Raw genomic sequence first — 23,969 nt, forward strand, 5'->3', positions numbered from 1 at the left:
GCATGGTGCGGCCCCCGACCCAGCACCCCAGCCGGAGTGCCGCCGAGCCGCGTGGTGAGGCTTGCGGGCCGGTTTAAAACGGCTCGCAGGCCGTAGTTTGCCCACCCCAACGTTGCGGCTCTGGCAGAGGCTTGGGTTAGCCCCCGCCCTGAGTCCAAGCCCACCCCACCCAGCCCCGTTGGGCTGAGCTCGAGTGGCTAACCTGAGTCTCTGCCGGAGCTGCACTGTTCACACTGCTACTTTTTACACGCTAGTGCAAGTCTGTCTGCCAGGCTGGACGGCTCGCTCACAGCTGCAGGGTAAACACACCCTACGTGACTGTGCGGTGCACACACTTGCAGGAATAGCAGGGGGGCTGCAAGTCAGGACCCAGGTGCAGCGACACAGCTGTGAGTGTGGAACAGATGACCAGAGGTGCAGGGTTGTTTATGGGGCAGGCTGGCGGCGGAAACAAACAAAAGGACGAATTCCTTCACACAACGCACAGCCAGCCTGTGGAACTCCTTGCCAGAGGATGTTGGGAAGGCCAAGACCATGACAGGGTTCAAAAAGGAACTAGGTAAGTTCATGGAGGATAGGCCCATCAATGGCTCTTAGCTAGGATGGGCAGGGACGGTATCCCTAGCCTCTGTTTGCCAGAAGCTGGGAATGGGTGACAGGGGATGGATCACTTGATGATTCCCTGTTCTGTTCATTCCCTCTGGGGCACCTGGCATTGGCCACTGTCGGAAGACCGGAGACTGGGCTCGATGGAGCTTTGGTCTGACTCAGTATGGCCGTTCTTATGTTATGGGAAGGAGAGCGGAGATCTAGATTCCAGTTGAAAGCTTTGTGTTATTAGTCCCTCATTTTCAGAGCACAACAACACTTACTCACCTCAAGAGAACACCCCACCCCATTTCTGGCTTGCAGCAAGGCTCCCTTCTGAAAAGGATGCCTTTGAATCTGTGGGGTTATCCATTGGGTTCCACTGTTAACCCCACTGAGCATCTTCCAAAAGCACTGAGGGGTGACAATTACTGCAAACACGCCTTACAAAGCATCTCCACCAGCATGAACATAACCGGGGCCCACCTGGAAGAACACTGGATGCCATGAAATCAATTCTGTGATTTATTTCAGTTGCTGGTTTACAAAAGACGCTTGAAATAATAAAAGCAGAAGTGAGTTTTCAAAGCAGCATAAAAGAGCGATTAGTATCCAGCCAACCCCGTATGAAACCCTCAAATGTACAGCTTAAATTGACAACAAAAGCCTCAATCACAAGGAAAATAAACACTCGTGCCCAAGCAAGGCAGCACTTAGGGCTTGACTAGCAGCTGGCCAGGGTCCAAGGTTTGGGCAGGCGGCCAGGTCAGAACTGACATCACTGGTCTCCAATCTGAACAGTGGACATCAAGGGGCGCTAGCTGCTTTCAGGAGATTTCATGGGACAAAAAACTCCTCCACTCATCTCTTATCGCAAAGGCATTGGCCATGTCTGAACTAGAAAACAGGCCTTTCTGGTTTGGGGGCCGAGCCAACCAAACCCAGACCAGTGAGTTTGAATGCCAGAGGTGGAAGCTTAACCCTACAAAACATTTACAGGGTTTCAGATGAGTGGTTCAGAATCATTACTAACTGAATTAGCTGTAGATTTAGGAGGCACTTGGGAAGTCACCCATCCCCTCTAAACTCTATTTCCTAGCTTGAAATGCTCAGTCACTTCCTAGCCAGGGAATTTCCTCCCCTGCCCCGCCTGGCCCCTCTATTTTTCTGCAGTTTACGTTATTTGCTAAGTATATAACGACTCTCGATTTACTGCTCCCTGCGGCTTTCAGACTTTGATTTGGCCTCCTCATTTGCTGGGAGAGGTCAGTGTCTTACATCACAACACATGCAGGAGAACTGCCTCAAATCAGAGCCTGATGCTAAAATCCCTCGCTGAGATGCTTGCATTCAGACGCAAGCGAAAAGAAAGGCCGTTATCCTGCTTGATGTGGCTCGCTGGGCCCAGGCTTCCCCACCTTTTCCGCTGGCTAGCTTGAAAACCAAAACCCAGAGGCAAAACCTAGCTTATAGGGAGTGCAGCTGCCCCCAGTACGAAACTGGCAGGGCCCACACCATTGCACAAGCAGCAAGATACTCAAATGAAGCAGGAAGCTGGAGGTTGAAATCTTCCAAGGGCAAATTCAGAGTTTCGAAATCTTCTGCAGCAAAGAATTGTCATGAACATCCTCTAGCCACTTGATGAGGATCTTATTCAGATCAGCTGCCCTGTAAAAACAAAAACACAAAAACACTCCGTGAAGCTAGGAATACTCCTTACTGTGCTTTCTCCAGCCTAGTTTCACGTCCCAAGGAATTAGGCTTCCATCCATTTCCTAGGGAGACTGCTCCGTAGCCCAACAGATTTCACAGCTGTCCTGCTTTGCTGTGGGGAAATATTATTTCCCATGGAAAGTTTAGAAGAAAATGATACCTCGTTACCGCCAGTTGTTAATAAAAAGTGGCATTAACGTGGGGAAAATGCAGGCTGCCAATTAGAAGAGGCTGAAAATTTGACCCAAAAATGCCTTTTTGACTAAACAGAACGTTAATTATTTTATTGTTCTAATTTTTCAATCAAAGCATTGTACCAAGTCCAATGCCCTACCGAATACTATTACATCAACACTCCTGCTTTTATCAACCAAACTTGTAATCTCTTCAAAAAATGAATTGGACAAAATCTATTTTCCATAAATCCATGTTTACTGGCATTAATTATTACCCTCCTTTAAATTCTTTGTTATCATAGAATCATAGACTATCAGGGTTGGAAGAGACCTCAGGAGGTCATCTAGTCCAACCTCCTGCTCAAAGCAGGACCAATCCCCAACTAAATCATCCCAGCCAGGGCTTTGTCAAGCCTGACTTTAAAAACCTCTAAGGAAGGAGATTCCACCACCTCCCTAGGTAACTCATTCCAGTGTTTCACCACCCTCCTAGTGAAAAAGTTTTTCCTAATATTCAACCTAAATCTCCCCCACTGCAACTTGAGACCATTACTCCTTGTCCTGTCATCCGCTACCACTGAGAATAGTCTAGATCCATCCTCTTTGGAACCACCTTTCAGGTAGTTGAAAGCAGCTATCAAATCCCCCTCATTCTTCTCTTCTGTAGACTAAACAATCCCAGTTCCCTCAGCCTCTCCTCATAAATCATGTGCCCCAGCCCCCTAATCATTTTTGTTGCCCTCCACTGGACGCTTTCCAATTTTTTTCACATCCTTCTTGTAGTGTGGGGTCCAAAACTGGACACAGTACTCCAGATGAGGCCTCACCAATGTCGAATAGAGGGAAATGATCATGTCCCTCGATCTGCTGGCAATGCCCCTACGTCTACATCCCAAAATGCCATTGGCCTTCTTGGCAACAAGGGCACACTGCTGACTCATATCCAGCTTCTCGTCCACTGTCACCCCTAGGTCCTTTTCTGCAGAACTGCTGCTTAGCCAGTCGGTCCCTAGTCTGTAGCGGTGCATGGGATTCTTCCGTCCTAAGTGCAGGACTCTCCACTTGTCCTTATTGAACCTCATCAGATTTCTTTTGGCCCAATCCTCTAACTTGTCTAGGTCCCTCTGTATCCTATCCCTACCCTCCAGCGTATCTACCTCTTCTGACAGTTTAGTGTCATATGCAAACTTGCTGAGGGTGCAATCCACGCCATCCTCCAGATCATTAATGAAGATATTGAACAAAACCAGCCCTTTTGGCATTTCGCTTGATACCGGCTGCCAACTAGACAGGGAGCCATTGATCACTACCCGTTGAGCCCGACGATCTAGCCAGCTTTCTATCCACCTTATAGTCCATTCATCCACCCCATACTTCTTTAACTTGCTGGCAAGAATACTGTGGGAGACCGTGTCAAAAGCTTTTCTAAAGTCAAGGAACAACACGTCCACCGCTTTCCCCTCATTCACAGAGCCAGTTATCTCGTCTTAGAAGGCAATTAGACTAGTCAGACATGACTTGCCCTTGGTGAATCCATGCTGACTGTTCCTGATCACTTTCCTCTCATGCAAGTGCTTCAGAATTGATTCCTTGAGGACCTGCTCCATGATTTTTCCAGGGACTGAGATGAGGCTGACTGGCCTGTAGTTCCCCGGATCCTCCTCCTTCCCTTTTTTTTTTTTTTTTTAAAAAAAGATGGGCACTACGTGAGCCTTTTCCCAGTCATCTGGGACTTCCCCCTATGCCATGAGTTTTCAAAGATAATGGCCAATGGCTCTTGAATCACAGCCACCAACTCCTTTACCACTCTCGGATGCAGCGCATCCGGCCCCATGGACTTGTGCTCGTCCAGCTTTTCTAAATAGTCCCAAACCACTTCTTTCTCCACAGAGGGCTGGTCACCTCCTCCCCATGCTGTGTTACCCAGTGCAGTAGTCTGGGAGCTGACCTTGTTCGTGAAGACAGAGGCAAAAAAAAGGCATTGAGTACATTAGCTTTTTCCACATTCTCGGTCACTAGGTTGTCTCCCTCATTCAGTAAGGGGCCCACACTTTCCTTGACTTTCTTCTTGTTGCTAACATACCTGAAGAAACCCTTCTTGTTACTCTTAACATCTCTTGCTAGCTGCAACTCCAAGTGTGATTTGGCCTTCCTGATTTCACTCCTGCATGCCTGAGCAATATTTTTATACTCCTCCCTGGTCATTTGTCCAATCTTCCACTTCTCGTAAGCTTCTTTTTTGTGTTTAAGATCAGCAAGGATATCACTGTTAAGCCAAGGTGGTCGCCTGCCATATTTTCTTTCTACACATCGGGATGGTTTGTCCCTGCATCCTCAATAAGGATTCTTTAAAATACAGCCAGCTCTCCTGGATTCCTTTTCCCCTCTTGTTGTTCTCCCAGGGGATCCTGCCCATCAGTTCCCTGAAGGAGTCAAAGTCTGCTTTTCTGAAGTCCAGGGTTCATATTCTGCTGCTCTCCTTTCTTCCTTGTGTCAGGATCCTGAACTCGACCATCTCATGGTCACTGCCTCCCAGGTTCCCATCCACTTTTGCTTCCCCTACTAATTCTTCCAAGTTTGTGAGCAGCAGGTCAAGAAGAGCTCTGCCCTTATTATTAGAGTCCCTTATCAGTCACTCCATTGTTTTGCCCAGGATCGATGCCAGGCTGACAGGTCTGAGACTACCTGGGTCATCCCGTTTACCCTTTTTAAAGGCCAGGGGAGTTACGACAACTTATTGAAAAAAAATCAACCCTAATGGTCCAGACTGGAGGGACTCACAGGCTAGAACCCAGATCTGCAGGGCTCTGAGCAACTGAAGCATCTATGCTACCACATGGCAGAGTGGCAATCAAAGCACTATAAAGCCTGGGAGACTAAGGACCACAGGAAGTGCCACCCACAGAGGACCTGATTGGTAGCACCTCCCACCAACTTCTGATTGGTCCAGGTGCACTATTTAAGCATGGAAGGAGTTCTAGAAAGCTGTCTGTGCAACTTGGTAGTACCCAGTCTTCTGCTACAACATAGCTCTTTCTTATTCCCTGCATTGGTCCCAGCTCTAACCCTTAGCTTGATTCCTGATCCCAGCTGCCAGCTACGATCTTCAGCTAGACTCCTGATCCCTGACTCTGGCTCCAATCTTCAACTTGACTCTTGGTTTCCGACGCCAGCTCTGACCCCTTGGCTTGACCCCTGATTCCTGTTCAAACTATCAGGCCCTACTTCTGCTCCGACCACTAGCCCAGACTCCTGGTTCTACCCGCTAGGTCAGACCATCCATATCCCAGTTTTGACACCAGTGAGCTCCTTGGTCAGCTCTTCTAAAACTCTTGGATGCAAGTTATCTGGAGCTGCTAATTTAAAATGTCTAATATCATTAGGAGCTGCTGTTTAACATCCTCCTGAGTTACTGCTGGACTGGAAAGTATTTCCTCATCCTGTGATATGAATCCATCATCTGGCTTTTTCCCAGTAGAGAAACACAGGTCAGCATTAACTCACTGACCTTTGTTCCCTCTCATCCAAGTTGGAATGTGCATGGGAGGGGGTCTGCATCAATCCTCCAGCAAATCCATTTCAGGCCAATGGATCAGCCAACACAACCCTGCTAGACGTCTTCAAAGGGGAAGACCCACTTGTCAGTGCCTACTGTCTCCTCGGTACGAACCAGTCAATCATTTTGTTCCCATCCATGCAGATACTTGATATTTTATCCAGTGGTGAGAAGCAGACACATGCATGTGACAGACACAAAGGTGCGGGGGGCTCGGTCTGCTCGGCTCTAACGATGCTTGGCAATAGGGCACAGTGACCTCAGCCGGTATGTGGGGGAAAGCTTGGGCTGTGATTTTTCTTCAAGGATTGAACTGTGAGGCCCGTAAGATGGTCACAGTCCCTGTGATTGTCAAAAATAGGTCAGTGAACTGGGTGTTGAAGGCTCCTTTACCTCCTAGGCTTTGAACACCTCCTTTTGGAGACACCCAGGATTCATGCAAAGAGAAGCAGAACATTTGCATTAATGGGTTGGTCCCTGGATACCATGGTGAGAGGTGCTGTGGAAACATCTGAGACAGACCAAATCAGCCCACCTTGTTCAGCAGTGGCCAACATCAGAGGAAAGCAACAAATTCCAGTGTGGGTGATTCCCTTCTGCCTCCCTGAAATTCCCCTTGGATATGGGATTCATTTCCCACCCTACAGTGCTGCCTGGTATAGCAGCGATGCCAAACAGCTACAGCAGCCCACTCCACCCCAGAGTGGCGTGATCAACACAGGATGGCAAAGACGGTGCAAGTGAGGGTTGACAAGCTAGTGCTGTAAAGCAAAAGGAAGTCTTTAAGCGAAAGGTGCCAAGTTCAGTAGCAGGATTAAGAGAGAGAGCAAGGTGGTGTCTAATTATCTGCTACAGCCACAATTCAACGAGCAGCCCTTTCCCCCTCCCCCCAGGATATGAATGATCTTCCACGTCCCGGGCACATCTTGATAGCAGTCAGTAAAAGAACCACCCAAGAGACAATGTCACTGGGAAAGTGACAGGGCATCGCCTCCAGATGGAGTGAACCCCAAGTATTTATTTCCAGTGATAGACACTGATGATGACAGACATCGCTTCTGCTGACTCCAGTCTCAGAGGGAGACTGTGCTAGATAATAAGAACAGGAGGACTTGTGGCACCTTAGACACTAACATTTATCTAAGCATAAGCTTTTGTGGAGTCTTCCTGTTCTTTTTGCTGATACAGACTAACTCTGAAACCTGTCAGTGCTAGATAATGTCACCCCTTTGTCTGACGGATGCTGGTATCTCAGAATTACTCACTGGACCATGATCAAAAGGCTGCTTGTTGATTGGCTCAGAGGATCACTTGTCTTCCACATTAGCCAATCACATAGTAGCTCTCTCATACAAGTGCTTTTTGACATCTGTTGTCAGTAGTCCATGCATGTTGGCTCCAGGATGGCTGGCGGGGCCAGTGACCGAGTGGTAAATAGAGGTTGCATTTAATACAGTTAGAGAAATGTCAGCACGGAACCTTGACCTTTAAATCATGTTTCTAATCGCATTTTAAAAAAAAAATCTCTTTCTAGTACAAATGGTGAGAGCTGCTAGCTCAGCAAAGAGTCAACACTCCTCAGAACAAATGCTTGTGGACTGAACGGTGTTAGAGTTTCTCTGAGAAATTAAAGACGGAAAAGACCTGTTATTAACAGTCACTTGTTCAGCACCTTCCAGCTGAGGATCTCCCAAGTGTTTCACAGCACTCCCGAGTTAAGCATCAACGCTGATCTTCATTCTACCGATGAAGCAACTGTGGCACGTGTACGTTAACAAACTTGCCCTAAATCACACCCAAGGAACTGGGACTAGACACCAGATCTATCTATAGAATAGACAGAATCATAGGGTTGGAAGGGACCTCAGGAGGTCATCTAGTCCAACCCCCTGCTCAAAGCAGGACCAATCCCCAATTTTTGCCCCAGATCCCTAAATGGCCCCCTCAAGGATTGAACTCCCCTAGGTTTAGCAGGCCAATGCTCAAACCACTGAGCTATCCCTCCCCACATCCAGGTCCTTACACTGGGGTCTATCACCAACACCTGAGCTCCCCAGTTGCGGCACCTAAAGCTTTTCCTAAGTCATATTGACCATTGATCAATGCAGAACTGGTCCTTCTACTATCTTCGCCAGTGCCTCATCTGGTAGAGTTTGAAGTATCCAGGAATAGGGTTTCCGTTGGTTGATTATTCTACAGATCTGACTGGCATGGGGGGAGAACAAAGCCCACAAATAGAGCATCGAGCAAGAAATAAATGTTATTTTTGAGGTGATGTTTTGATCTACTCTATTGGGATCTAGCAAGGTCAGCATTGCCCTTTCACACAGTTAAAAACCAATTTAGGGAATACTAAGAGTACAGATTGCTGGTTTTGCAAGCTCATGTTGCAAGCTCACCAACAATTTGTGCTTTCGTAGCTTCAACTTGTCACAATGTCTGGAATCCTTGGGAAATCCCCTGAAGATTGCATTTTGCATGTAGCTGGCATCCTAGAGTTCTCTATTTAATTCAGCTTTTAGAGCCAAATCCTCAGATGGTGTCAGTCAGCATAGTTGGTGTGAAGTCTGGTTCATACACAAGGCAGTTTTCAAGGGATTTCCCAAGAATTACATGTTGGGAGCTTGAAACTGAGACAAGCAGAAGCCACTAAACTGCAAACATGTGATGAGTTTGCAACATGAGGAACTTCTGCCAGAGCGCAAGAGAGAAACAAAATAAATAAGATGTAATCACATTAAACAGCCATGGAACCATTTAAGTTTTGAAAACATCCATTCTGACATTCCTGAGTTATTTGAACACTAAGGAAGAAGCAAGTTTTCACCCAAGGAGATGGTACAGATGCTGGTTGGCCAGTGAATGACTCCAACCCAGCTTTGTTTCAGAAGTTCATCGGGATTGGTGTGTCATCCTGAACGAGGAACTCAAACTTTGTCTTATCTGAGGAAACTTGGTTTTGCAATCAACCTGAACACTTGAAAAAAATCACGTTCCAGTGCAGTGATTGGGCTTTTGTGAACTATACAACCATACCAAGGTGTGATACTCCACATGGGTGCATGCGAGCATACAGAACTGAAGGAGAAGGAGCCAGGAAACCTTGAGTTCTAACATGACTAGACCTCTGCCAGTGACCTGTGTGGGGCTTGATGCAAGCCAATTAATCTCTCTTTGCTTCCGCTGCCTTATCTGTGGAATGAAGATTATAATGTCTATCATACGGGGAGTTGGGAGCAGAGACTAATTAGTCTTTGAAAGCAAAAAAACGCTGGGTGAATGCTGTAACTCTTTACTGATGCACTGTCACATAATGCTTATGGGCCCAATTCTCCTCTCCTGTATCCCAGTGGAACTGCCTTGACTTGAATGGAGTTACCCCAGCTTTACACCAGAAGACAAATCAGGCCCAGTGAGACCAGCTGGGAAAATCAGATGGGATCCAAACTCTCCCAAAATTTAAGGAGCGTTTAGGTCCCATGGCAAAATAATTCAAACAGCCCTGGGGGAGAGGGAAGTGGAGGAAGCTCTTCAATCCATTCCAACAGTCATGCAGGCAACTAACGAATCCTCTGCTGGTTCTTTTCAAGGTGGTCTCTGCTTAACATCCTTCTCCTGCAACGTCACTGCTCTCTGGGCCTGTCAATGGGAGGCGCTCCATGTAGCTTCGGATCAGGCACTCAAACCTCACATATAAATTATTACGCTTTAGTACAAAACGCTACAATCTAGTTCTGGTCAAGGAGCAGTTTCCATTACAAACCCACTCTGCAGGCAGCCGGTGCATGCCGAGAGAGGTGTGAGCCTGTTCTGGTATACGTGCTAATAGAAAGTAACATTATTCAGCACTGATCTCTCTCCAGCCTTTGGACTGTCTAACAACTCTGACCTTTACTGCACTAGGCACTCCTAACACTGGCATTCGTACCCTGTAAAGCCAGGAGAATATTCCGCCTTGCAATTTAGTTGACGAGAGATTTTATATTATCTTGTAAAACAGCAGAAACCGAGTCTGATTCAAGTGGTGCTGCAGAGAGATTTATCTATCGGCCGTTAGTATTTATCATATTACACATGCACTTTGCAGAAGTCCAATTGCGCCTGCTGACTTAACTGCCTTTCAGTCTATCGGCTTTTTTACAGCTTTTCTGACATTCAGGCAGACCCGTGATTTAATTCAAGGAGTCATGGATGAGCAGTCAGTGGGGAGTTATTTTCCAAGAAGCCTCCCTGGAGAAGATGAAGTGCTCTCTCTCAGAGGTGCAGAGGTTCTGGGGCATGAAGAAGGGGTAGGTGGGTAATTTGGGAGGATGGATCCTTTCTGTGGGGCTGAGCTCTAGGAGAGAAACGGAATGGAGACTTACATAGACAAGAGACAGAGACCTAGGGATGGTGGTTTCACCCACTGGCTGATGGGCAAGGGTAAAGGAATCTCAGCTGTGTCGTTTCCTTTCCAATGATATGAAGGTTTAAATTAAAGAAAGGGTGGAGCCTTTAATTTACACCTTTGGCCCCCACCTCCCATTGTGGGTCTCTATTTGCTTGGGCCAGGCCCTTTCAAATACCTGCAATGTCCTGCTAAAAGTCAGCAACAGCTAAGGGGAAGAAAGAACTCGCTGCTTTTGTGGAAGGGGACGGTAGAGGTAGCAATATGGTTAGCACGTCTTACACATCCCAAGTGATGGTGCTCCCCCCACTTCCCTAGGCAGATGGCTTCTCAAACTCCTTGGGAGGAAGGATGGGCCAGCAGTTAGGGTGATCGGCAGAGACTTGAGCTCAACTCAACTCTGACTGCCTGTGTGACCTTGGGCAAGTCACTTAACCTCACTGTGCCTCAGTTTCCCCATCTGTAAAATGGAGATACTAGTCACGCCCTCCCTCCCAGGGGTGTGTGAAGATAAATATGTTTGTGACAGAGTGAAGGGTCACATGCTGGGAGGGAGAGAAGAAAAAAAGGAGCTGACAAATTATCCAGTCCTCTCAGAGACTGCTGCCAGTGTGTGTGTGTGTGTGTGTGTGTGTGTGTGTGTGTGTGTGTGTGTGTGTGTGTGTGTGTGTGTGTGTGTGTGTGGAGGGTGTCTGGGCCTACATAAATCAGACCCAGTTCCTTGCAAGAGGGGGAGAAAGATGAGGAAGGATGCACTCTGAAGCAGAACCTAAGGAAAAACAGGGGCAGAAAGGGGCAGGGGTTGAAGAAAAGATCAGCACCTGCTGGGGAAAACGTATTAGGTTTGGGGGGCAGGTTCTAATACGAGAGCACCTGGGAGACTGGCCCCTATCAGGACAGTGCAATTAAAATGAAATAAATGCACCCTCTTCCCAAGTCTATGAACTCTTTACAGCTGTTAAATTTACAGTGTAACGCTTCCACTTCTTAGAGGAAGGATCTTTGCAGACCATTTCAGTGTTCCAGACTGTAGAGCTAAGTGTTAGTACAAATCCATAGCTCGGTAGCTAGTGCCCACGTTCTCTAAGGCTCTAGGGAAGAGAAGCAGCATAAACTTCAGAAAGGGTGCCTGTATCCACTGCATACAGCACACTTGTTTGCATTTCCTAGAAGAAAGCCTGGAAATGGCCATTCTGGCCCCTATTTAAAATGGAAAATATACCGAGGAAGAATGTGAAGAAATGAAGTAGTCCGATAAAGGATGGATGAGCTAAGATACACTATTCTTGTGAGAATTTGGAGGAGCCCACATCCCATGACATAAATATCAGGAGCATTACTAGTAGCCCCTCAAATGCATTCACCCTGCACTAGGAGGAATCCGTGTCAGAGATAAGAACGTACTCCATGAGGGAAATGTAGTATAATGGTTTATTGCTAAACGAAAGTCAAATTGAATTTGCCATTCACACTCCTCCTAGACCCTCGGTGCAGAAGCCTCCCCTGGAAACTGAGGCCTTGCCAGAGAGGTAAGAGAACTAGAGACTTTGGGTGTAGATCAGGATACATTAAATAGTGACACAGTCCTTTTGATAAATATTAGTACCTCAATTACTGTCTGAACTCCCCGGGGCCGGATAGCACCCACCAGTTCACAATGCTCGCGACTGGGGTACTCAGACACTCCAGTAAAAGGGGCCATATAAGGACCACAGAATGTATAGGTTGAACTTTGACTAAGTTTTGCCTTTTCCTAACGAACCCCCATGACTCCGGCTCAGGCCCGCTTGCCTCACCGTCCACAATTCCCTTCCCCCTCCAGTGACCTGGAGATGCTGATGGTAATTGCCTCTCCGTCACTGGGTATGTGAGCCGCACACACTTAGCTGTTCTAATCCGTTCTTGTGAGACGATCCCTCCCAGCCTGGCTCATCTTTGGCTCTCTTTCGCTGATAATTACTTGTGTTGAAATAAGGGCCAGCTGAGGACATGGGCTAAGCTAATGAGGCTACTTTAATAGAGCTCATAAAAAAACCCCACGCCCCCCCAGCGGGCTGCACCGCACCATTCTTTACACAATCGCAAGCTGCCAGAGGACAAGCTTGGAAGCTGCAGCACAGTAAGGCAGGGATGCTTGGATCGCACACGAGCTGCCGGAGGTCCCAGCTGGGCTGATGTCACTGAAGACTTGCCCTGCAGCCCAGGGGAGCTCCCCATGCGGCACGACCGGGGCGGTAATGAACGCTCTCGTGAGCTGGTGGGCGGGACGTGCATTTGGGGTCAAATCCAACAGTCCCCATGCAGGCAGAACCTCCACTGACCTCACCGGGGGATTTTGCCTAAGTGCCGCAGCAGCTGGCTCGGTGGGGGTAGCCTCTCCGAATTCTTGTGCTGGGCCATGGGATGAAGACGAAGGCTCGCGGCAAAGTCAGGAGCTGTGTTGTGGCCCCGGGCGGTAATGCTGCCATATGCACAGGCCTAATTCATGGAGGTGCTGAGCCACCCTGGCTCCCTCTGAAGTCAATGGGAGCTGGGGGCGCTCAGCCCACTGAAAATCAGAGCCAAATACACAGTGATCTGCCATGACCCATTTGGTCTGGTCCCTCCAGCATAGGCTCATACTTGTCACTAATTCATTTAGCTAATTGCACAAGGCTTCATCATCGAGCCGGGGGTGCAGGGGCAATAATCCGTGATGATCCCTGTGGGCAAATCAGTTCACGGATCAGACCACAAGAGCTGACTGCCCTTACTAGCTCCGCTTGCAGGGCTGCGAGCGTTCTCAGTCACCAGACCCATCCGAGCCTTTAGCAAACACCAGCCACGGCGCCCCACTCCCTCACCACACCTATTTAGACTTGCCGAAAGCTCGCTCTGTGCAAGGTCACTGGAGCGAGAGCTGGCTTCCAAGCAGCGCTTACATTCAGGCCCCCAGCGGGTCTTTAACCGCTCGCCAACCCGCCCCCGCTGTGCATGAGGTACCTTTCCATCTGAATCCAGTGTCCGCACTCTTCAATGTGGCCCCGGGTCAGCTGGGGAATCTGGACAGAGGTGCAGAAGAACAATGAGACACGGTTTCGCTCCAGAGAGGCTGCCGTGCCCCTCAAAGGTACAAAGGCTTTTAGAACAGGTTGCTGCTTAGGACCGGCCGTATGGGATCAGCCCCATCGAGCCTGGCACTATGACCCCAGCGGTGGCCAATTCCTGACGCCTGAGAGGAAGGTCAACTCCCTGGCCCTGGTGTGTGGTGCTATACCTAGCTCGAAGAGCATTTCGGCCTGACCCCTGCATGTGGCCTGAAGTATGAGGTCTGATCGCCCTTCTCAGCTGGCACAGCTTACGGGATTTATGCAGCTCGTTAGTCAAGGAAGCTGCAGGCTTTGGTTCAAGGCCCTCCTGCTTCTGGGAACTCCCCACAGTTGCTTCACACGTGAAGCATGAGCCACTTACGAAGGATGCATTCAACTGGGACGGAGTCTGAGGGAACCGACGTCAGCCCAACGACACTGGAGATCCCTGGCCGCCGGGGAACCAGGACGCCATCAGGCAGCGTCTTATCAGGGTGGATAAGGGTGATCACTTACCCACTCCTCCATGCCTTTACTCAGCTTAGGATGGAGAACAAAGTCCTTCCCAGCAGTAACCATCAAAGCTGGAACCAGGATCTGCAGGGGGATCAAGACAGGGCTAGGAAACGAGACGCCCCCAGATCAAATCGTCCGCTCTGTAAACCATCTCCTTCCCCAGCGGGGTAGCGATCAATAGCCACTACCAGCAGTGTGGAGTGGGGCAGACTCGCCTGGACTCCAGGGGAGTGCGGTGGGCAGGGGACAAGAACTGTGGTTACCTGGCAGCTGCCCGGCTCACTGCGTGGCCTCCTGCACCACCTTAGGAGCCCAGATCTGCAAGGACGGGGAACACGGCTAGGGAGAGTGGATTGCTCTCAGACCAACAGGCCTTTACAAGCCACGGCAGGGACAGGAGCTGGGAGAGCCAGGGGCTGCCACACGGCAGTGAGTCTGGAGAAGTGGCAGCCCTGCCACCTGGCTGTCCCACTCTGCTGCCTGCCTGCCTCCCTCCCCAGGTGATGATGCGCTGCCCAAAGGCCACGCACAATGGTGCGCATGAAACACCTGCAGAAGGGGAGCCCCAGGGCTTGTTGCAATTGCTCCTTTGCAGATAACCACACTTGAATTTCAATCCAGTTATCCGGTGTATGGAGAGCATGGGCGGCGCGTGAACCACCCCCCTTCGGGGAGGCTAGTCCTCTGCCCCCCCACCACCTCCCAAGGCCCTGCCCCCCCCCCACCTATGAGAGCCCCAACCGCCCCCACCCCTGCGGATGGAGGAGCCCTGGCCCACCCGCCCCGACCCCCAGGCCACTGGCTGCTCGAAGCCCCGAGCTCCAGGCCACCAGCTGGATCTGAGCCCTCACTGGCTTCAGGGGAGAGGGGGAGTGTGGGTGGGGCTGCAGCATGGGTTAGGAGAGGCTTTGATACCCACCGCCCCTGAGGGAGAGCTACAGGCTGAAGCCCCAAAGCTTTGCGACCTTGGCAGGTATTTCTGCTCTACTGTACAGGAAATCACTCGGGGATGCTCGCCCATCCGGAGGTACAAGGAGCCCTTTTGAACTGCCCCAGTTAGGACAATTTATGCCCATCCAAGCCCTGTGGCCATCCCAGCCAGAGCACCAGCAGACAGACTGTAGAGAGCAATTCTGCACTGGCCCCAAACGATCATTCCTCGATCTGAGACCACGCTGACCAACCAGCCTGACCTCCCGCGTCAACCAGCCCTGAGAAAACAGCTGGACAGAGGGAGTAGCTGGGCTCTAATGACCCTTTTCTGTCCCTCTTCTCTGAATTCCCCAGGGTAGCTGCTGACCCAAAGAGAGCAGGGCAGGGACAATGCAAGCAAGACCAGAACCCCAGAGGGACATGCTGTCACACACTGCCCTGGGGGCGAGGGAGAACGGCTGGGACATGACCACTGTCTAATATAAATCACGACCCAGCCAATCAATGCCTCAGCTGATCTGCAGTGGAGGAAGTGCCCTAGGCTAGAGGCCACCCATGAACTCAAGAGTTGTCGTTTATATTTGTTGAGACTGAAAAGGAAGCGAGGTCACAGAGCCGGCGCATGCCGGCGCATTCACTGCTCCAGCCAGTTGGTTAACCGCTCAGTGCCCTTTGGGTGGCTGGTACTGCCCTCTTGCGAAGGCAGCCTCGCTGAGTGGTTAGAGTACAGAACTGCTGTGAGACCTTGTCATGCCACCTCACTTCTCTGTGCCTCAGTTTCCCCAGCTCTGTAAAGCATTTTGAGATTTCCGGAGGAAGAGGGCTGCATGAGTGCCAACTCCTGTTCTTCCGAGCACAGCCAGGCTGACCCCAAGTTCCGGCGTGGAGAATAAGGGAAAGCAAGAAGGGGCAGAACAACACCGGGCACTGCGGCAGGGCAGTTTGGCAACTGCTGAAAGCAAATTCTGGGACTGTGTTCAAATCCTGCTGGGGTGGTCAGGCAGATTCTTAAAGGTATTTAGGTACCTAAAGCAGGCATCGCAGTACCTTTACAAATCTGGCCCTAAGTCCATAACCTACTGCAGCACCCCGTCCCGCTCCTGGCCAGTGGAGGATGGTTGACTCCGGGTGTTTTGACCAGGTGACAGGGATTTCAGCCCTCCACAGCCCCATATTCTCACCCTCTGGAAACTTTTCCTTTCTTGCGTGGAAAGGAGCCCCTGGGGGAATAGGCACAATGCTCCTAGAGGCTGAGAAGGAACCAGTTGCCAGTTCACTCCATGGGATGTACTGAGTGGGGATGGGTGTGTCTCAGTCCCAACTGCGGGATGACCCACAGACCCACAGGATCCCCAGGTCAGGCTCCCACATGGGGGTACCACGAAGGGCACCCTGCCCTTTGCCAACACTTTGCCTCTGGCAGAGAACACAGACATTCCAGATGCCGGATCCCAATGTGCCTGCAAGCCTAGAGGAGGATAGACAGATGAGCCTAGCGCCTGTTACCAAGCTATTGTGGAAGTAGATAAAGGGAATTTGGATGCAGGTCTCTCTATTGAGCAGGAGTCAGGCTAACTCTAGCTTTAATAACGTGAGATTTGTAGCAGCGGGGATAGCGCAAAGCGAGTGGAAAACAACTGTGAAAGAGGCTGTTGTGACCTTGTATTAGATAAGAATAGAATGCAGACTGTAAGAGAAACGGTAAGAAAAATAAGAGATCATGAAGGAATATGTATAAACAATATGCAGTTGTTGCTTATTATTGTCTGTAATAAAGGTATAAACACTTGCTCTAATTGTTTTCTTGTAGACACCTGCCTAGGTGGGGGAAACCCTGTGTCCGAGTGCACTCTCTCCCTCTGTGCAATTGCTTGAGGTAATAACGTGTATCCGATTTGCTGCACCCAACCCGAGAGTGAGAACTCTGGTTTTTTTCTCCGACACTACTGTTAATTCTGCTCCAGGTAACGAAGGCACCGCGGGCTGCTCCCAGCACGGTTCCTCATCTGCGAGTGGCCCAGGGTCCGGGATGGAGAATGCGAACCCAGCTCCGGCCCCTGCTCCGAGATCAGAGCCCAGAGGCAGCTGCCGAGGGACAGCAGCACTAGGATCCGCTCTCACCTTCCTGTCTTTTGCAGAGACACTCCACTGCCAATTGGCTTGCATGTTCCGGTACCAGTTCAGTGGTCTCCTAAGGGTGAGACAGAGAGAGAAAGGTGGGAGGGACTAAAACCATTAGTAGGGATCCCCGAGACGTTCTCGGTTGCTGCATTCCTTGGGGAGGTGCAGCTGAATCGGCAGGCCGAGATTTTGGCTGAGTTGGTATTTCCTTGCGACCCCAGGGCAGACCCCCCACAGCCCTCTTTGCTGGGCTTTCTATGGTGGTTCATCTTAGGATCCACTTGGGAACACGTGCAAGGCCTCCACGCAGTGGGGAGATTCTCAGGAGCCCCAGGCAGGGGACAGAGCGGTTTGTTTGCAAATGAAACAGCCGAGGGCCTTACAACAACTTCCCTGGGAACATCCCAGGCAGAGCCGAAGTTACCTCCCTCTCGCCAGCGCCAGACTCTTGCTTCGTTCTTTAGCTTAGCTTTTACCTGAAGCCAGACTTTTTATACTGCTGGATGAAGTACTGGAGATCTGCTCCCTGTAGGATCTGGCTTGGAGGTGGGTCTTCTGGCTTGCCAGCCAGAAGCCCTCCTGCAGAGAGAAAGAGAGAGAGGGTGAGAACATCTGCTAGGCACCGTCATGGGCAGGATCAACTGCAAATGATCCCGAGGCCGTGGCTCCAACAAAGGACTAAGGGCTTGCAGAGTGCCTCTGCAGACTCCCTGCACCCACCCTCTCTGTCTGTGCCGAGTTGTAAAGCCGGGTGACGCTCTGTGAATGGGATTTAGGCCGAGACAGGGAGCCCTGTGGTGACGGGTGGATGGCATGTGAGTTTCCTGCCGGCCCAGGAGTTCAGGCTCCTCATTTAAACAGCTATAGGAGCGGCCTCCTCTCCAGAGGCGCGTGGCAGCTGCAGCTCCCACGGAGGGTGCTCAGCGCCTGTGACCGCAACACCGCTTATTTAGGCACTTAAACGTGGATTTAGGTGCCTCGACTTTATGCACCAGAGCTCGTGATGTTCGGCCCAACGGCTACAGGGGCAGTGGGACAGAGGCCCAGTGGTGCCAGCTGGCAAAGGGTTCTCTAGTTTGTAACAGCAGCGCCTAACACGCCCGACAAACTCACTGCACCTACCACTCTGCTTTCACAGAATGTATCCATACCGGGGGTCACGTGAGCCTCACATGCAGCCCTGGCATGTCTAGGTGAGAACACGGCACCGGTAGAACTCACAGTGTGACGTTAAACCAATACGGTTAAACTGGTCCAAAAGGCGGGCCCACACTCCTCGTTCGCTGCGAGTCTCGTTTCTTTTGGTGTGAGACTCCTTTATTTCAGTTTCGCTTGCATGGCTTGAGAACAGGTTTCAGCTAAACCCAGATTAGCTGTTCACACTGAAATCCACACAGAGGTTCGCTCTAGGCTGGTTTCAAAGCCAACTTCAAGTCCTACCAGGGCATCTTTCTCCTTTGGACCGGCCCTCAGTGCCCGGAGTAGAACCCTGCAGCCCTCTGCATAGGCCACCCCTCCAGCTCTCCTGCAGGTTTTTGCAGGAGCCCCGTTTCTGGGCACGTGCCTCCAGCTGGAGCTGCGTAATGAATGCTTATCGCTGCTGCTATTTATAGCGCCCTTCTGCAGCGTGCATTGGTGGGTGATTTGATTAGAAAGCGCTGCGTAAGTGGATTTGCAAGAAAGGGAAGAAACCCAAGAAGGGAGATAGGAGTTTCAAAGCGTTGCCTTCAGGGGCTCTGGTTATCATTCAGCCGCTCCACTCAATCCCCCTGGCCAAGGCCTCCCTGCTGCTGCCCAGCTTTTAATTAAGGGGACAGGATGAAGGGTGTTTCTCAGATTGGTTCATAGATTTCACTACTCCCACCCTCGCCTAGTGCATGATCTACCCAGAGCAGCTTGCAAAGAAAAGCGATTTCTTTCTTAATACCAGCCTCTCTCCTCCCTGGAGGCACACAGGCCGGTTTGTTACTGCAGGGTTTCTCCCAAGCCTTGGGCTGCACACGCTGGGGTGTTATTGTAGGGTTGCACAATTATGGGACAATATGGACTATTATGGGACAATTCAACGCTTCTTTCTATCCACTCCTCCGTACACCTTCTCTCTCTCCTCCATCCCCTTCTGTCGTGTCCCTGGACTTTCTTTCGTCCAATGAACAACTCTACAATAACATACCTGCGAGCGTAGCCCAGCCCTTGCAAGCAAACCAATCCTTTGTTATTGTAGGGTTCCTTGTGAAGTCGGGTCCATTCATAAATGATCTGGAGGATGGTGTGGATTGCACTCTCAGCAAATTTGCGGATGATACTAAACTAGGAGGAGTGGTAGATACGCTGGAGGGCAGGGATAGGATACAGAGGGACCTAGACAAATTGGAGGATTGGGCCAAAAGAAATCTGATGAGGTTCAATAAGGATAAGTGCAGGGTCCTGCACTTAGGAGGGAAGAACCCAATGCACCGCTACAGACTAGGGACCGAATGGCTAGGCAGCAGTTCTGCGGAAAAGGACCTAGGGGTGACAGTGGATGAGAAGCTGGATATGAGTCAACAGCGTGCCCTTGTTGCCAAGAAGGCCAATGGCATTTTGGGATGTATAAGTAGGGGCATAGCGAGCAGATCGAGGGACGTGATCGTTCCCCTCTATTCGACATTGGTGAGGCCTCATCTGGAGTACTGTGTCCAGTTTTGGACCCCACGCTACAAGAAGGACGTGGATAAATTGGAGAGAGTCCAGCAAAGGGCAACAAAAATGATTAGGGGACTGGAACACATGACTTATGAGGAGAGGCTGAGGGAACTGGGATTGTTTAGTCTGCAGAAGAGAAGAATGAGGGGGGATTTGATAGCTGCTTTCAACTACCTGAGAGGTGGTTCCAGAGAGGATGGTTCTAGACTATTCTCAGTGGTAGAAGAGGACAGGACAAGGAGTAATGGTCTCAAGTTGCAGTGGGGGAGGTTTAGGTTGGATATTAGGAAAAACTTTTTCACTAGGAGGGTGGTGAAACACTGGAATGCGTTACCTAGGGAGGTGGTAGAATCTCCTTCCTTAGAAGTTTCTAAGGTCAGGCTGGACAAAGCCCTGGCTGGGATGATTTAGTTGGGGATCAGTCCTGCTTTGAGCAGGGGATTGGACTAGATGACCTCCTGAGGTCCCTTCCAACCCTGATATTCTATGATTCTATGCTTGGAGAGGAGGGGAGGGAGCCCTGGGAACAGCTTGGCAGTACCCCCCTCTGGCAAGCGTTTGAAACTTTGTTGATGAGAGAATTCCGCCTCCGCCACTAACAACAAGACTGGGAGATAACTGGGGAACGGGACAACAAATTCCTTCCCACCCGGCCCATTTCGTACCCTTACCTTGCTCCCGGACATTGGTGAAGTTGAGTGGAACAGGCAGTTGGTCCTGCAAGAGAAGTGGCTCTAATTAACAGGAGATAATTAACTCCCAGGGCAGCCGGCCAGAGGGGAACTCGGAGAAAAGCCTTGGGAACAATTATGCGGCGCCAGGGATTGATGTATGGGGTTGGATTTAAAAAAGCTACGTGCATAGCTTGGCTGAGCAGTAATCAAGGTGCGAGGGTCAGGGGAGGGAGAAGGGGCGGGGGGCAACGAGAACAGGGCCATAATAGTTGAAGTGACCCAAGAGGCTACAGAGCAATGGGGTGAAATTCACAAAAGTTGGGAAAAGCTCCGGGGACAGCAAGACGGATCTGCCGGTGGAACAGACTCCATGGGGAGGGGTGGGGCACCCCAGTGCTGGTATGTTTCATACTGGCCCTAGGGACCGTGCTGTAGGAACAATCCTACCTCAGGACTCTGACCCCACATCTCTGGCTCCTACAGTTCTACAGGCCAGACTGAGACACTTACGTGAGCACAGGAGCCATGCTGGGAGTGGGCGGGGCCACAGGGAGGATGCTCCGCCCCCTGGCATGCTGACATTAAATATGGAGCCCTATCCAGCTTGTCTTGACATTTACTAGGGCAGAAAAATCCCAACAGCTCTTTTCCCCAGTGATTCCATGACTCCGTCTGCCCCACGCAGAGGCCAGGTTATGCAGCATTGCTCCTCGTTAAAGCTGTTGGCTCCATCTCCTACGAGGGCTGCACCTGGACAGGAAGCTAACGAGCCTGGAAACGTACCATTATTGGTTAACTCCACCGTGACAGGTTGGCGTTGCAGGGCAGCTGCAGGGAAGTGACAGGCCAGGCTGTGAAATGGTTCCCCAAAGCTCCATATGAAGGTGCTTTTGTGGCCCACAGCAGCACTGGGCCTCCCCTGTGCTCTGCTACCAAGCACAGCCACCAGAGCCACCGGGGAAGGGGCTTGCTGGGGCCTTCCGAAGCCAGGAGCCAACAGACCAAAGCAGCGCTGGATTTGATCCGCGCACACGGAGGCTGGTGCTCTTTGTAATGAGGCTGCTTGGATTTTAGGACCTGGCCCAGTCCTATCCAGACCATGCACAGTCCTACCCAGAGCTTTGCTTGCCCGGCTTGGAGCAGACATTGCAGAAAGCTCTAACCCAGCCAGCCCCAAGCAGCACGAGATGCTGCGTTTGGGGCGAAGGAGGATCCCAGTAATTTGCGAGCGGGCCCCGAGCGCCCCATGCTGCTGTTGGAGCACACTCACTCTCCGCTGGGACAGAAAACAGTCATTACTTGATGCCTGAACCCCGATGCCCCAGTGGCATGCAAAAGAGTTGGTTCAATTCCCAGGCTGATCTCACTCCCTGGACTTTCACAGGACGGACTGTTACTCCATTGGCTCTGCAAAGGCCTGGAAGCCAAGCCAAAGAACGGCAGCAATGGGCCATATGTCCCTGCTTCAAGCATGTGGCTCCCCCTTCGACCCCCCTGGATTTACACTGTATATCAGGTAAATCTCATTATCCCTGAGTTAGTGATGGCAAAGAGCAACCGACAGTGAGTTAGCAAGTGAGCCGGATTAAAAAATAAGCCTTAACTATGAATCTTTCTGCCTTCCAGACTTCAATTTTGTTTAAATTATAAAGCTCTATCAAGGGTTTTTGCCCTGAAGCTGCTGATAAATATTTACTGCCTCTGTTCTAGGTTAATGAAGTTATTTGTATTGTGCTCCGAGAAGGAGATTAAGAGACTTGATGTAACCCCTGGAGAGTGTTCAGGCTGTGCCATATGCTCAAGGCCCTGCGCCCTCCACCGAGTCCACCCCCAGCCACAAAAGCATGGGACAGAATTGAAGCATGTTTCCTTAAAGTACATCCCAAGCCCTTACTAGTGAGAACATGGTCTTCCAAACGTGAAATGGAGGTAAGGCAGACACCAGTGCCTTGGTTGAGTCTGCAGACAGCCCAAATTACTGTCTTCAAGAAAGGTGTGAATTAACACCCTGTTCATCTCAACAGAGCATGTTAACTCTGAAACGTACCCATGATCTAAATGCCAACATTCTTCTCCAAACATCCAGCGGGCCCATCACCGTTGGATGGAGTAGCAGAAAGCAGGGTCGGGGGTTGCAACAGTTGGCAAAAATTCCAGCTGAGTCTTGATGCCAAACCCCTCCCGCCGGAATTTATGGTCAGGCCTCCCCAGGTGAGAGAGATGGGAGCAGAGAGTTAACTTTGTGTACTTTCATCGTCAGGGTTATAAGACTCCCTGGCCACAAACACGGCAGCTATTTGGGTTCAGTGCTGGGTGCAGGCTGTGGCCGGATCATCAGCCTCTGCTTCTCCTCCTTCAGACCCCAGTTATGGGATAAAGATCACACAAAGCCCCGCCCTGCCCAGCCGCATGCCCCGCCCTTACCTCCTTTCTGATGGATCGGATTATGATCCTAAACGTCCTGCTCAGATCCTTCTCCAGCTCAAGCTCAGCAACACCCTGAAAGAGAAACAGCAGCAGCTGCTTTCAATCACCCTCTCCAAAGAGGATCCAGAATCCTGGCGGGCGGCTTGGCGGGAAGAGGCCTGCCGGGTAGTACGGAACCTGTTTCCCAGGAATGGGGTGTTTGGTTGTTATCAGCGCAGCTAGGATGGTGACATTTCAAAAGACAACAAAACGCTACGTTAGGAGAACTTGGATCTCCCATGGTCAGGGGACCGGAGAGCTCAGGGCCCTTTTATCTCTGGTCACCCAGACGGCTGTTCAGTGACCTATGTGAAATGGGTACATGGCACAGCGCAGCAGAGGGCAGAGCAGCCCCACGTTTCCATGGCGTCGCTGGTCCAGGGAGCTCCACCGCTCCCGACAAACAGTCTCACCCCGCCTCAGCAAAATAGGGGACACAGCCACTTCACAGGGACTTAACTTCTCTCCCCACTCATTCTCCGTGTAAGTCCCACGGCAAATCAGAGGTAGAGTAGGAAACAGCACCCAGGAGTCCTGGCTCCGAGTCCTCTGCTTGGCCCACTGGAGGAGATCAACAAGGATGCCAGCAACAGTGCCAGACATGACAGCAGTTTTGTAACACACACACCCATCTGCTAGGGACTAGACTGAGACACCGCCCCCTCTCCCCAACTCATTTAACTTAGGGGCTACCGAGCAGACGTCAGATGTGAAAACTTCTGGTGGCCATCCAGGGGAGCTGCAATCCAGCTGGTGACCTAAAGAGTGAAAGGCTCCAATAACACATTACCAATCCCCTGCCGGCCACCAACACAGGTGGAATGTGAACTGGCACCCAAAAGGTACGAGGCTCTGACACATTTAAAGATACGTTATCCTAAGACCCTGCAGAAGCCAGTCAATAGTCCTGGTCCCCGGCTTTCTGGGCTGCCTATTTGCTAACACGCCTGAGCTGTCGGCTGGAACTGATTGAATGGCCCTGCTTGCATTTCAGTTCTGCTCTCACTCACTCGAGCTGCCAATTAAAACGAAGCACCTATTAAAAAGAATTCATTTGGGGGAAAATCCAAATGCTCTTAGAAGGAG

General features: G+C 50.6%; 1 protein-coding gene across 1 annotated transcript in view; it reads right to left on the reverse strand.

Moving 5' to 3' along the window:
* Positions 1-1,100: 1,100 nt before the first annotated feature.
* The window catches only part of EPHX2 (epoxide hydrolase 2), a 109,994-nt gene continuing 87,125 nt past the window's right edge, over positions 1,101-23,969 (reverse strand). Inside the window, exons 13-19 of the mRNA XM_084624749.1 lie at positions 22,842-22,916; positions 20,415-20,460; positions 17,535-17,637; positions 17,059-17,128; positions 14,005-14,085; positions 13,403-13,461; positions 1,101-2,256 (exon numbers count right to left, since the gene is read on the reverse strand). Of these exons, the coding sequence (XP_084480875.1) occupies positions 2,172-2,256; positions 13,403-13,461; positions 14,005-14,085; positions 17,059-17,128; positions 17,535-17,637; positions 20,415-20,460; positions 22,842-22,916 (519 nt within the window). The 3' untranslated portion in view covers positions 1,101-2,171. The remainder of the gene's footprint in view (positions 2,257-13,402; positions 13,462-14,004; positions 14,086-17,058; positions 17,129-17,534; positions 17,638-20,414; positions 20,461-22,841; positions 22,917-23,969) is intronic.

Source organism: Lepidochelys olivacea (genome assembly GCF_965140295.1).
Source record: "Lepidochelys olivacea isolate rLepOli2 genome assembly, chromosome: 3".
Lineage (NCBI taxonomy): Eukaryota > Metazoa > Chordata > Testudines > Cheloniidae > Lepidochelys > Lepidochelys olivacea.